At 39.3% G+C, this 15,296-nt stretch overlaps 1 protein-coding gene across 4 annotated transcripts in view; it reads left to right on the top strand.

Moving 5' to 3' along the window:
* Positions 1 to 10,874, top strand: part of LOC128687429 (U2 snRNP-associated SURP motif-containing protein) — a 148,299-nt gene extending 137,425 nt beyond the window's left edge. For all 4 annotated transcript variants that reach the window (XM_070092698.1, XM_070092695.1, XM_070092696.1 and 1 more), the window contains 4 exons: positions 3,560 to 3,701; positions 8,705 to 8,858; positions 9,547 to 9,650; positions 10,540 to 10,874. In XM_070092698.1, coding sequence (XP_069948799.1) covers positions 3,560 to 3,701; positions 8,705 to 8,858; positions 9,547 to 9,650; positions 10,540 to 10,663 — 524 coding nt within the window. In that variant the 3' untranslated portion in view covers positions 10,664 to 10,874. The remainder of the gene's footprint in view (positions 1 to 3,559; positions 3,702 to 8,704; positions 8,859 to 9,546; positions 9,651 to 10,539) is intronic.
* The last annotated feature ends 4,422 nt before the right edge of the window (positions 10,875 to 15,296 follow it).

Genomic DNA, 15,296 nt, shown 5'->3' with positions numbered 1-15,296 from the left:
AGTGGTGCACTTAGGAGTCTGTGGAGACAAAGAATTTTGTCCGTGGAAGCAAAGAGAGGAATGTATGAGAGTATAGTTGTACCAAGACTCGTGTATGGGTGTGAAGCATGGGTGATAAATGTTGCAATGAGGAGAAGGCTGGAGGCAGTGGAGATGTCATGTATTCATATAATTTTCAGCAGATGGGCTATGAAATGTGTGGTATGAACTTATAATGCAGTACCAAGAATTCATAAAGTTTTAGAAATGTTTAGCAAGTATGAATATAATGTAGGGATTACCAAAACTATTAACCAGAGGGCTGAGGAGGGGTTGTTGAGGTGGTTTGGACATGTAGAGAGAATGGAACAAAACAGAATAACTTCGAGAGTGTATAAATCTGTAGTGGAGGGAAGGTGGGGTAGGGGTCGGCCTAGGAAGGGTTGGAGGGAGGGGGTAAAGGAGGTTTTGTGTGTAAGGGGCTTGGACTTCCAGCAAGCGTGCGTGAGCATATTTGATACGAGTGAATGGAGACAAATAGTTTTTAATACTTGATGTGCTGTTGGAGTGGAAGCAAAGTAAGATTTATGAAGGGATTCAGGGAAACCGGCAGGCCGGACTTGAGTTCTGGAGATGGGAATTACAGTGTCTACACTCTGAAGGAGGGGTGTTAATGTTGCAGTTTTATAACTGTAGTGTAAAGAACCCCTCTGGCAAGACAGTGATGTAGTGAATGATGATGATGAAAGTTTTCCTTTTTCGGGCCACCCTGCCTTGATGAGAATTGGCCGATATGTTAATAAAAAAAAAATAAAGCAATTTATCAAAATTAAGAACACGGGTACAAAACATTTTCTTTCAGTTTCTTCACCTACTGACTTGACATTTTGGGTGTAAGCTGGTAGCATGAGAATCTTAATGTATCAGATTATTAGCAGTGTTTGGCTAAGTCAGAAAGTCAGGGTATAGATCAAAACATGGGATTGGAAGTCTGGAAGTTATAGACAGGCATGAATAATTTTATGTAAAATATTATACCATTGGTATAGAAAATGTTCAGTAATGCATGTGTATATGACACACCCTGATTTTATTTATGAATATTGTTGATGGGTCATTACAGTAAATGCTCTGATTTTTGTTTGATTTTTTTTTTTATATATATAACTATTTTTGTCAATTGAGAATGACCTGGGCATCTCCTACCATAAGGTGCACATGACTATCAAGAGATGTATTATGTTAAATGTAGGCAGCACACCACTTAAACTCTCCTGTGCATTATATCAGTATTCAAGTTCTTAGTGAAAATGATCATTCTCCACCATAAGCACTTGGGTGACCTCAACAGGATGAAACCGATTAGTACCAGGAATAAAAATAACTCTCTGGCCTTAATTCTTTTTTCTCCATGGTTTTGACTGCTAATGCTAATCTTTACTGTTCTTAACCTGTGTTGTATGGCTAATAGAGAACAAACGTTTGGATGGGAACGTGGGGTATAGTTCATTATCTAGGTAGTGAAGAGGCTAAGGTTGAAATGATATTTACCTTACCTCTAACAGGGTTTCCAAGAAATTCCATACTTCACACAGAGACTAGAAATACTACTGTAATTTTTTTTTTTTGGGGGGGGGGAGGGGGGAGTCAGAGGGTGTAAACAATTTTAAAGGGGTGAAATGTGGTTTACAACAGGAAATTTCATTTAAAATACAAATTTAGCCCTTATAAAACTTTCACTCTAAAAACTTGTGTTCCTTTCATTCAGGTGTTCCTCAAAGATAAGAATCTCACAAGAGAAGAATCTTGATATTTGTTATACTTGCAAAAACTGGGCTACAAATGACTGACGGGGTGCAGCATGGTGTACAAGTTCTTGCAATGAACAGCTTGTTCCAAGAAAATTGACTGAAAAAAATTATGCAAAAAATGTTATAAATGGTGCAAAGGTGACAGTAGTAGTGGTAATGGTAGTGGGTTAACACAAACCCGCTACCATTACAGTATGCTCCTTGCTTAGCGATGAATTCATTTACTGATGTGGTCTTAGGAACGGAACTCTATTGTTAAGTGAGGAGAGACTATTGCATAGTGCCAGCCACTCTAATAATGCTGGATGGAATCAGTAACAATTGGCAGAATGTACTCAAATAACATTATATTTTAGATTCCCTGGAATAATAAATTACAGTACCATTTGACTCGATGGTTTTATTTTTATTTATTTTATTAACACTGGCCGAGTCCCACCAAGGCAGGGTGACCCGAAAAAGAAAAACTTTAACCATCATTCACTCCATCACTGTCTTGCCAGAAGGGTGCTTTACACTACAATTTTTAAACTGCAACATTAACACCCCTCCTTCAGAGTGCAGGCACTGTACTTCCCATCTCCGGGACTCAAGTCCGGCCTGCCGGTTTCCCTGAATCCCTTCATAAATGTTACTTTGCTCACACTCCAACAGCACGTCAAGTATTAAAAAACATTTGTTTCCATTCACTCCTATCAAACATGCTCACATATGCCTGCTGGAAGTCCAAGCCCCTCGCACACAAAACCTCCTTTACTCCCTCCAACCTTTCCTAGGCCGACCCTTACCCCGCCTTCCTTCTGCTACAGACTGATACACTATTGAAGTCATTCTGTTTCGCTCCATTCTCTCTACATGTCCGAACCACCTCAACAACCCTTCCTCAACCCTCTTGACAACAGTTTTGGCAATCCCGCACCACCTCCTAACTTCCAAACTACGAATTCTCTGCATTATATTCACACCACACATTGCCCTCAGACATGGCTTGGCATCTCCACTGCCTCCAGCCTTCTCCTCGCTGCAACATTCATCACCCATGCTTCCCATATAAGAGCGTTGGTAAAACTATACTCTCATACATTCCCCTCTTTGCCTCCAAGGACAAAGTTCTTTGTCTCCACAGACTCCTAAGTGCACCGCTTACCTTTTTTCCCTCATCAATTCTATGATTCACCTCATCTTTCATAGATTCATCGATGGTTTTAGCACCATTATATATTGAATACAGTGCAGCCTCTCCTCACTTAACAACGGAGTTCCGTTCCTAAGACCATGTCATTAAACGAATTCATCGCTAAGTGAGGAGCACACTATAATGGTAGTGGGTTTGTGTCAACCATCTTTGATGTTTTATCACCTTTGCATCATTTATGACATTTATGGTATATTTTTGTTTATACAGAAGTGTACTGTATATTGTAATAAACAGAATAGAGGAAATCAGCTCTAATATACATTATTTAGGTATAAATACTGGTCAGAGAGCCTGTCGTAAGTCCGAGGCGTCGGTAAATGAGTACATTGCTAAGTGAGGAGAGGCTGTATAATAATTTGAGTATTACTGTATAGAGGTGGACATACAGATAGCAAACAGTGCTATAGAAGGATGATTTACTTGAGACTACCATGATAACAAATTACTTTATTAGATTTAGTCTAAACGTATAGGTACAGTATAGTATTACTTTTAGGGGGCAAATGATTTGCTTTTGTATGGATTTGTTGTGATTGTGCATATAAGCAATTACATTTGACTTTTTTACTAGATGAAGATGACCTTGATGGGATTCCACTTGTCTATGACGATTATAAAAGGAAGACTCGAGATTCATCTGAAGATGACTCTCAGTCCCAAGACAATACATCTGATTACTCAGAAGACTCGAGAGGATTTGACAGACTTCAGGGGTGAGTGCCTTTTGTATTGCATTTCAGAAAAATCTCAACAAATCGAAATTAACTTCAAGCTCTCTTGAGGACTGCAGCTCCTGGGTTTGTTTTGTTTTTTGTTTTTTTCCCTGTAGCCATTTGTGGCAGAATAGAAGAACTGCTAAGTACATCTCACACCTAGTAATCTAATAGGATACAGTAGACCGTTATTTAGCACAGTAGTTACGTTCCTGAAAATGCTGTGTTAGGTAATATTGCGCTAAATGAACTGAAGAACTTATGGGAAAAAATAGGGTTACGTTCCTGGGAGCCCCCAAAATGCCACACAACTTTTTTTTTTAGACCAACAGATCTTACAAAAATAAAAGTGAACATGTAATTGTAGTTCATTGTCATGATATATTACTGCTTAAGACTACAAATGCAATAGAAATAATAGTATTTCTTACCTTAAATTGTGTGTGTAGATGATTGTGGAGAGAGTGGATATGGATGGTGTGGCCCTACTGGGCTGAGGTGGATGGTTGTTGGTTGTCGACAGAAGTGGATGGTAGAGGTTCTGGTACTGAAATCGATGGTTGTATTGGAGTGTGCATAAATTTCTGTAATGGTTCTCTGGGCTGTTTTACCCTGCAATACATTATACAGCTGATGGTAAGGCATCATCAGCTGGTCTAGACCCCATTTCAAGCACTGCTTCTAGATTTGTCAGGGTCCTCTTCAGTGAAAACGTCTGCTAGTTAAGCAGCAGCATGGAACTGCTCACGTAGCTGCTGCAATGTTAACTGTTTTTCTTCAGGTTCATCATCATCATCATCATCTGTTATCTCCCTCACTTGTATCTGTGCATTGAGCTCTGCTAACATTTCCTCTGGACTCGTCTTCATCATCATCTTCTAAGAGCTCATTCTCATCTTCATTCATATCTTCAAAACCATCACCTGGTAATTTCCTTGCCAGCTGAACAATTTCCTGAACCTGACTCTCAAACAAGGGGAAACCAGTGAAAGAATTAACTACAGAAGGTCATAACTTTCCCCAGGCTGCATTTAATGTTGATTGGGGCACTTTATTCCATGCACTCTAGCATAGCTGATAGCATCTGCAATGTTAAATTTATTCCAGAAGCTTGGTACTGCCAAGTTGGAATCAGAGTCCATTGATGCAACTAGGTTTTTCATAACTTTTTTTTGTGTTACACTTGAATGACTTAACTCCCTGATCCAATGGTTGTATTAAAGATGTATTTAGAGGTAAAAATATAACTTTTACATGTGGGGTCACATCCAGCAAAGCTTGTGGACGAGTACGGGAATTATCAAGAATGAAGAGAGCCTTGAATGCAAGGTTCTTGTTATGCAGGTAAAACTTGACTTCAAGAATAAAGTGATGCTTAAACCAGTCAATAAATATTTCCTCTGTCATCCATGCTGACTGGTTTGACCTCCAAATTCCTGGTAAGGTGTTTTTATCTACACCTTTCAAAGCACGAGGATTCTTAATTAAGAGTGGTAAATAACCATGGGCTTACACTTGAAATCACCTGATGCATTACCGCAAAGGAGCAAGGTGAAGCGGTCCTTTGCTGTCTTGAAGCCTGGTGCACTCTTCTCTTGCTGACTGATATAAGTTTGTGTTGGCATTTTTTTCCCAAAAAACACTTGTCTTGTCAGCATTAAACACAAAACACTTGTCTCGTCATCATTAAACACTTGATGTGGCTCATAGCCACCCTCAGAAATAATTTCCTGCAATTCAGCAGGAAATTACTTGCTGCTGTATGATCAGCTGAAGCACTTTCACCAGAAAACTTAATATTATGTAACTTATTATGCAACTTAAATGTGTGGAACCAACCTGTGCTAAACACACACACTTTTTCAGGCATTCCTTTCTTATCACACACTGCTTTAAACAACTGTAAGGCCTTTTCCCTAATTAAGAGGAAATTAAGTGGTGCACCTTTCTTTGTCTTTTGTTCAATCCACTCGAGCAACAAGTTTTCTGTTTTATTTACTTGTTGGGACCTACGTGTCATTCTTTTCACGAGGTGACATCTTGGGTTATTCATTATACAAGCTCGTATATTCGCCTCCATTCTTTTTAGTTGTAATGAACCGATGCTTCATTAAGGCCATAGGCCCTCACTATATCCACCACACGTGATACACTCTTAAGCTTGTCTAGTATCTCAATTTTCTTGGCAAATCCTTGACTTAAACCTTTTCTTGTTGCTTTCAGCAACACTTGTATGCTTACTGGGTGCCATGATTGCTTAGCAGATTTAACAAATGGCATTGAAAATAAGAAAATATGTATGTAAATAAACACAGCTAGGTTCCCGAGTATCTTCATCCTGCATGCATATGAACCGAACTGGAGGCTGGGAGCATAGTGGGTGTGGGTGGCGGGGGGATGGCAGTAGGCTTCCCCCATTGACTCAGTGGTATAACCCACCACCGGCAACCGCACGTTCAAAATTTTTTACCCTCCTGCAAATTGTGTTAAATTGATCATACGACATGTTACATAAAAATGTGTCACAGTTCTTCAGTCATGCTATACTCGTATCGTTCCAAATAAGCTCATGCTAAATGACGGTCTACTGTATATAATGAAGGTACACGATTGGTTAATGCAATAAATTAGGAACACTATAAATGAGATTACATGTCTCATAAACCAGTATATTCATACAGACTTGGGTTTATTAACCCTTTCAGGGTCCCCAGGCCCTCTCCCAGACTTGTTCTCAGGGTCACCCAAATTTCAAAAAAAAAAAAAAAAATTCTTTTGAAAAGATAGAGAATCTTTTCCCGGTCATAATGACATCAAAAGTATGAAATTTGATGGAAAACTTACGGAATTATGCTCTCGCAAAGTTAGTGGTCTCGACGATGTTTACGCATCAGCGATTTTGCCCACTTTGAGCCCTATTTTCGGCCAATTCCAGTGTACTAGTCAACAAAAATCATAACTATTTCGCTAGAACTCCATTTTTTCTATTGAATGAGTACAAGAAACCACCCATTTACTTATTTCAACTATCCAATACAGTGGTCAGAATTTAGCAATTTTGCCAATTTCACACAAATTTCAAAAGATGCCAATTTCCAAATAGGGTTCAGAATAAACAAGAAAGACATTCTTGGCACTAAAATAATATTTCCTCTGTTCATTAGTCACGTCCCCACGCCCCTCTTACATTCTTTTGCTTTCCACTTTGAATTTTTATTCTCGCAAAAAATAGAAGATTTACTGTTATGCAGACTACTGCACTAGTGTAGAAATGGTATAAATAATATTGCCGCACTTGTGAAAGAATATTAGACTCACCAGTTGATGTTTATTGGACGCTTAGCATTATTTGTTTACTTTTGAACTTTGGTAAAAATCGAACATTTCTGCTACTTTGAGCTCAATTTCAAGGTACTTTTCATTGTAAAACCAGTCAAAATCATCTCAATTTCTGTAATATTTCTTCCATTCTATAAAATGAGACCAGGAAAACTAGAATACAACAATAAATACCATACGAAAATACAGTGCAAAGTCCCTGTTTTAATCCAAAAACACGGTTGAAGTTTTTTTTTCCCTCATTATGCAGTGTGCTGCATTCTTTCATATGTAGGCCTACCAGCTTTCTCTCGCTAGATTTGAGGGCGCTTGAATTTAGGCGTACTAGTACGTCAAAAACCCTGGTGCGTAAGCCGTATTAGTACGTCCGAAACCCTGAAAGGGTTAAAGTACTGTTTCAAAATTCTGCCTTTATTTAATGCAACCAAAGACACTAGACCTACCTTCCAATAAGTTGGCACTCTCAAGTTGACAAATGGGGAGATGCAGGGAAGCATTGGCATGTGCTTGTCTTATCTGTAGCAGAGATGTCATAATTCCTTGAAATGATCCTCTGAAATAAGAGTAGTCACTAGTAGAAGACAGAACTTTAAAAATTATTGGGAAAGAAAGATGTCAAAGTTAATTTCCACTTTGCTTCCATTTTTTGTCTTTTTAGTAAAAAATTACTATTAATTTGTATGACATTACTTATATCATTTCATGTAGTATCTTACAATCTTGTATGTGGCTATCATATCTTATCCTTTCTTCATATGTGATATACCATATTTTTTTTTTTCCAGCTCTAGCAGCTATTCAGTAGATTTTTTAAAGATTTTTCCATCTTTTCCACATGTTTCTTTTAGGTGCAGACACTATTACTGCATTTGTGTTTGTCCCTCACTATAACTGAAGAGTATTACAAAGTTTGCCAGTGAATTGTGAGAATTTGAAGATTTCATTTATATGATCTTTTAGATCTTCCTGTCTGCTTTCATTATTTTATTACATATATAATCTATATACTATTGCTAAATTTAAAGAGAGAAACTTTCGTTTTTCTTTTTGGGCCACCCTGCCTTGGTGGGATACGGCCGATTTGTTGAAAAAAAAAAATCTATATATTTCTTGTGTTTGAGAGCAATGTGTGGTGTGAATTAATATTATGCAGAGAATTCAGAATTTGGAGATTAGGTAGAGGTTTGGAGTTACTAGAAATAATATTCCGATGACCGAGAGGGTGTATGACTGGGTTGGCAGGAAAGAGGAATGGTGGTTGTCAGAGGAAGGGTTGGAAAGAGTAAAGATTTTGAGTGCTGGGGGCTTGAGCATCCAGCAGGCTTGTGCACGAGTTAGATCAGAGTGGAGACAGGTGGTTTTTATGACTTGTGTACTGTTGGAGTATGAACATGGTATTTACCACTTATGAAGGGATTCAGGGGAAGCCAGTTACCTGGATTGAGTTTTGAAAGTGGGAAATAGTGTTTGCACACTGAAGGAGTGTTTGGGATATTGCAGCTTGAAGGATTATTTGAATTGTGATGTCTGCATTTTTGGGAAGACAGCTGTTGAGTGAATGGTGGTGAATGTTTAATTTTTTTTTTTTTTTTGGGGGGGGGGGGGGGGGGGCACCTGTTAAAAAATAATGAAATGTTTTTATTTACTTTTTTTTTTTTTTTAAGAGATGCTAGTGAAGAACGAAGGGCAAGATTACGTGATATAGAAGTTAGAGTATTGCAGTATCAAGATGAATTAGAGCAAGGTCTACGTTCCCTTAAACCTGGGTACTCCATACACCGACAGGTCGCTCATTATCGCCACAAAATGCTGAAAAAGGTAAGAAATGTATATAATTTTTTAACAGGGTTTCCCACTAAGGCAGGCTGAAGTAAAGAAAATACTCGCCATATTTATTACTTATCTGTCTTTTTAGAGGTGTGTGGATACCTTAATATTTGCTGATAAAGACTCCTTTAGTCTCTTAGTTATCTTTCTTTTACACTGTCATAACCTCTTTTCTGTACATATACTTTGCAGTATTAAAACCTATACTCTAAGTTTTTCTCCCTTGCTGCTTTTCTTTCTTTCTACCAATCATTTCCCTTTCCTTGTGCATTCATCCTCCTGTGATTCCAAACCTGTACTTCACACACTAGAACTGTATTTTTAAATATACCCTTATAGGTTTAGCACCTGCCATAAATATAACCAATCTTGAGTCATGGGAAAAAGTACAGTGCCTGCATCGTAATGTATGGGTGAGGATACCTGGAGAGGGTTTTGGGGGTCAGTGCCCCTGCAGTCCGGTCTGAGACCAGGACGTTGGGATTTGAAATGTGATGTCTCCTCTTCTCTGGCAAGGAAGGTTATTGAACGAATACTGGTAATGCATTTCCTTTGGGTCTACCTACCTGGTAGAAAACATCCCTATAAGTATCCCCATTTTACATACATGATACAGTATTAGCAACCATAGTATTAAAAGCATTGAAAATTTTACATTACATTTTTTTTGTTGAATTAGATTGAGAGGGAAGAAGGCAGTGAAAGACGACACCATCGTCATCGAAGTCGCAGCTCAACCCCAGAGGAAAGAAGGCCTACAAAGCGATCCAGGTCCCCTCACAAGTGAGTAACATTAAGGTTACTGGTTAAATTTTATATTATTTTGTTAAAGTGAATTTAGGATGATCCAGATGGATTTTGTACCTCAAAAACAATAATGTATAATTACCAAAGTTTATGGAAAAAATGGGAGGGGTGTTAGTGTTGCAGTTTTATAACTGTAGTGTAAGCATGCCTCTGGCAAGACAGTGATGGAGTGAGTGATGAAAGTTTTTCTTTTACGGGCCACCCTGCCTTGGTGGGAAACAACCGATGTGTTAATAAAAATAAAATAAATATTAAATATGGATGATAAAAAGGGAGCCAGTGATTTCAGACATGGGGCAGGAGGGAAGAGCCAGAAAGACAATTGACAGTGAGTTAATCAGAAGCAGGGATAGAAAATAGGTGGAATGGTTGGTCAATTTGTGTATGTATTAAAGTTAAAGGTAACCGAGGATTGGTGGAGGATACGTGTATAGTTCCTTTACATGAGAAAAAATGGGAGAATTAGAGAAAATTATTGAGTGTCTTAATTATATTAGGCAAGGCATACAGCAGAAACATTAAACTTGTGCACTTATGTTTTTGCCTCTTTTCTGGATGTACCTTCGGTATTCAAATTTACTCTCTTGACGTGTAATGCAGTAAAAGCCTTAATTTATCAAGACATTTTACTCTAATAGTCTACAGAAAAAAAATAAAATTACATCTTGAATATCCATTCCAGTGTTGGAGGTAAAAAATCACACAATATGCAGCAGAGATGGAAGCAGGAGGTTAGGTCACAGATAGTGTTGTGTGGGCAGAGCCTTTTGTATTCATCTTTATGTACTCTCCTGCTTACATGCCTAATTGAATATCAGAAGATATATCCATTGATTTTTTTTTTTTTTTTTCACTTTTTTTCTAGGTCCCGACATCGTTCTCGCTCGAGATCTCCTAGTTCAAGACGACACAGATCCCGTTCCCCTAAAAAGCGGAGATCACATACCCGATCACCACCTCGAAAGCACAAGAAAAAGAGTCGACACTAGTGGCTTCTTTGTTGTGGAATTTATATTTATTTGCTGCCATTATAAAAAAGTATATTAAAATCACATTTTGCGACTTAAAAGGATACCAAGTCACACACTACTTCCAGCTTGATATCTTGAACAGCAATTGTACAATTACACTTTTTGAAACATGAAAAAGGTTTAAAAATGAAATTATGACAATTTCCTGTTAATAAATATTTGACCATAATGTGATTTTTACTTCTCAACAATTGAAGTAAATTTTTAGGCAACCCCAGAATTGGGTACATTTGAGTGGTTGCCTGAAATGTTTTATTTTTTGTCTTCCAGAATTTTTGTTTATAACTTGAACACCTCATCCAATCAGCTTCAAATATTCATTTCAAGGAACGGGCTCGTGCAACTATTGTCATGTGACTGGTTTCTCCACAAAAACTTTTCTTAGTTTTGTTATTCTTCTATAATAACTGTAGAAAGCCTCTTCTGATTAATAGGCTTCAAACTTTCAAGGATGGTGGGTTTTCCTCAGGGAGATCAGTATTTTTTTTGGGCTATATAAGTTTAAATTTCTATTAAATATGTTTCCATCCAATGGCTGGAGAAAGCCTCTTGCAGAATTTTTTGAGCTGATCTTGGGCTTGTGTGTGGGGGAAGGGGGGTCAGTTTGCCAATATTACTGACAAAATTTAAAAAAATTGAATGAATATAGTATAGCAATACCTTGCACAGTACAGTTAGTGTCAAAAAATTATTGTACTATGCAGTACCATACTGATCAAGGTATTATAATGTATTTTAATGTAGTGTGTTCCAACAACACAACCTCTTTAACCCTCTGACTGTTTTGGCCATATATATGAGTGCGTCATGTGAGCCAGTGTTTCGGATGTATGTATACTCAATAATTCTAGTGGCTTCAAATCAAGCAGGAAAAAGCTGGTAGGCCCACATGTGAGAGAATGGGTCTGTGTGGTCAGTGTGCACTGTATAAAAAAAAATCCTGCAGCACGCAGTGCATAATGAGGAAAAAAAAAACACTCTGACCGTGTTTTTGGATTAAAACGCCGACTTTGAGTTGTATTTTCGCATAGTATTTATGGTTGTATTCTAGTTTTTCGGTCACATTTGATAGAATGGAAAACATATTCAGAAATAGATTTGATTTTGATTAGCTTCACGATGAAAACGACCTTCAAATTGAGCTCAAAGTAGCGGAAAAGTTTGATTTTTACCAACGTTCAAGAGTAAGCAAATCACACCGCACGTCCAATACACATCAACTGGGGAGTCTAATATTCTTTCACTAGTGCACTGATATTATTTACACCATTTTTACAATACTGCAGTAGTCTGCATAACAGTAAATCTTCTATTTTTTGTGTGAATAAAAAATCAAAATAGAAAGCAAGAGTAATATAAGAGGGGCCTGGAGATGACTAATGAACAGAGGATATGTTTATTTTAGTGCCAAGAATGTCTGCAGTGTTTATTCTGAACTCTATTCTGAAATTGGCACTTTTTTTTTTTTAATTTGCATGAAATTGGCCAAATTGCCAATTTGACTACCTTATTGGGTAGTTGAAATCGGTAAATGGGCGGTATCTTGTACTCAATTGATAGAAAAAAAATGGAGTTCTAAAGAAATAGCTATGAGTTTGGTCGACTGGAACAATGGAATTAGCCAAAAATAGGGCTCAAAGTCAGCAAAATCGCTGATGCGTATATATCACCTAGATTGCTAACTTTGCGGGAGCGTAATTCCGTAAGTTTTCGATCAAATTTCGTACTTTTGGTGTCATTAGCATCAGGAAAAAATTCTCTATCATTTCATAAGAAAAAGTCATTTTTTTTTTCCCCAAAAAAAAAAAAACTTTTGCAACAGAATGACAGTTTCAGAAATGGGCTTGTGACAGTCAAAGGTTAAGGGGAAGGCTCGTTGTCCTGGTAAAAAGGTTATCGATCTGAGGAATTGGACCTTTTGGTCTTCTTCCTCTGACCAAACCTAATTACCCCCCAATCCTCCCTTCCCTATCCCATCCCCCCTTTCCCCCCCCTTCCTCCCAACTCTCCCCTCTCCCCATCCTATTTGTAGTCTCTGGGGTCCTTCCCTCTGGCATTATGGTTGTTAGGTAGGGGGGGGAGTGTGCTGGGGTTCGTCCCACTCCATGGAGTCCCTCAGGAGTGGTGTAGTTGGCTGTGGAATCTGAATTGTCTGGAGGTTCCCTGTTCCCTTCCTAGATTTCCAAGAAGTGGGTGGGGTGTCCTGCAGATGATGGGTGTATCTCCAGAGGCTACCTGTCAGTTCTGGGAGGTGACAGCCGAAGGTGGTATGGTTTGTGGCAGGTTTCCGACCGCCCTTTCTTTTGTCCACCAAAGTGACTCACTAGATGTGAGGTTGCTATCCCAGAGTGCTGGTATACTGTTGTGAAGGGTAGGGTATGGCATGGGTTCCATGCTGCATCTGCACTGCTCAAGGCCCTCTTGTTTGAGGGGAAGAATTTATGGCCCTTCCATGCCTTCTAGTGACTGTCCCTCTTTTTTTTTCTTTCCTTTTTTCTTTAAAATAAGAAAGAAGCACCTCTATCATGAAGTCTTCGTTCTGTGATAACCCTCCTCCTACCAGTCCCCTTTCTCTTCCCACATCCTGTATTGACCTGGCTTTGTTATTGGACCATTCTCTAGATTCCTCTCATACCCCTATACCTTCTATTGGTGAACAGATACACCAGTTTTTGACCTTAGTTTTGATTGTGGTGTCACGTTCTATTCCTCAAACCTCAGGCAGGCATTCTCAGACATGCGTACCATGGTGGTCTCCTGCGTGTGCCTGTGCAGTGCATTTGAAATGTCCTGTGTGGGGCTGTTATCGATATAATCGGACCTCAAAACTTTTTTTTTGGATTTTAAGTGGGCAAGGGCAGTTGCTCGCCACATCACACACGATGCTAAACGCACTTGTTGGCAAGATTACGTGTCTACCATTACCTCATCTTCCCCTATGTGTGCAGTTTGAAAGAAGGTACAGAAGTTGTGTGGGAAGTACGCTCAGGACCCAGCTCCCGTTTTGCGGGTTGCTGGTGTTAGTGTTTCGGAACCTCTTGAAGTTGTCAGGGAAATCAGGAACTATCTTGTCCGTGTCTCCCAAAGGCTTCACCTTTGTCCCTCATTTCTTGCATCTAGGTCTACCAAGGAGCAGTTACCCTTGGATTTTTCCTCTAATGGACTGGAGCCGTATAACGTACCTTTCACTCTCCTAGAGCTAGAGTCCACGCTTTCCACTTGCCAGTCCTCAGCAGCTGGACCTGATGATATTCATATCAGTATGCTACAACATCTGCGTTCTATGGCCCTTACAGTCCTTTTGCGTCTTTTCAATCTTCTTTGGGCGCAAAGGGTGCTCCCTCAACCATGGAAATCTGCCATTGTACTATAGTTTCGCAAACCAGGCACCATAAGGCTTGATGCCTCTCTCTCTATCGTCCCATTGCCCTGACCAGTGTAGTCTGCAGGGTGACAGAACGATAGGTGAACAAACATCTGATATGGTTCTTGGAGACTCGATAGTCTTTCCCCTTGCCAATATGGCTTTCACAAGGGCCACTCTACTTTGGACCCCTTGCTCCACTTAGATATGTATGTGCGAAATGCCTTTGCTAACAAACGTTCCATCCTAGCAGTCTTTTTTGATCTTGAGAAGGCATATGACACCACTTGGAGGTATATTTTAACCCAAGCCCACTCCTTAGGCCTCCGCGGTAATCTACCAACCTTCCTTCCTCCTTTCTTAACTGACAGACATTTTCGTGTCCGTGTTGGCGCTTCGCTATCCTCAGACTTTGTTCAAGCCGAGGGAGTTTCTTAGTTATAAATGACCCACCTTCCATTCTTCCATTGCATATTTGGTCGTCACTTTATGTGGATGACTTCGCTATAGCTTACTCAGATGCTGACTGTCGCCTGGTAGCAGTCTCCCTTCTGGATGCGACTGACCAAGTTCCCCATTGGACAACTTCTCATGGCTTTAAATTTTCTACTATGAAAACCCATTTCATTACCTTCACTAGATGTCCTCTTATCCCAGATATTCCATTATAATTATGTACATGGCTCATGTATTCCAGAATGTGATATGGTCAAGTTTCTTGACCTTCTCTTCAATCACCAGTTGATGGAAACCTCACATTTCCTCTTTGTGGGAAGCTTGCCATGATTGATTGAATCTCCTTAAAATTCTTGTGTGTCGTTCATGGGGAGCAGATCGCAGAACTCTCCTCCATTTGCATTCCACCCTAGTCTTGTCCAAGCTGGATTATGGCAACCAAGTCTATTCTGCGGCTTCTCCTACAACTCTTTCTAAGTTAGATCCCCTTCATCATCAAGGTCTACGTTTATCCCTGGTGTCTTTCGTTCATCCCGTTGAAAGCCTCTATGCAGAAGCTAATGTTCCTTCCTTAGCTGACTGTCTTGATGCTCATTGTCTTCGTTACTTTGTCTGCGCTCATGACCTTTGTGCTTCTTCTACATATAGGTTGGTCTCAGAAGCTAGAAGAAGCCATTGTTTGTTTGGCACCCCTGCCTACTCCTACTGTTTTCTGTCTTCACTCACTCCGGTCTTCTCTCCAGTTGCCTCCCTTGTATGTTCATTTAGCAT

This window comes from Cherax quadricarinatus, chromosome 40, assembly GCF_038502225.1.
Source record: "Cherax quadricarinatus isolate ZL_2023a chromosome 40, ASM3850222v1, whole genome shotgun sequence".
Lineage (NCBI taxonomy): Eukaryota > Metazoa > Arthropoda > Malacostraca > Decapoda > Parastacidae > Cherax > Cherax quadricarinatus.
This window is presented reverse-complemented; position numbering and strand designations above follow the sequence as displayed.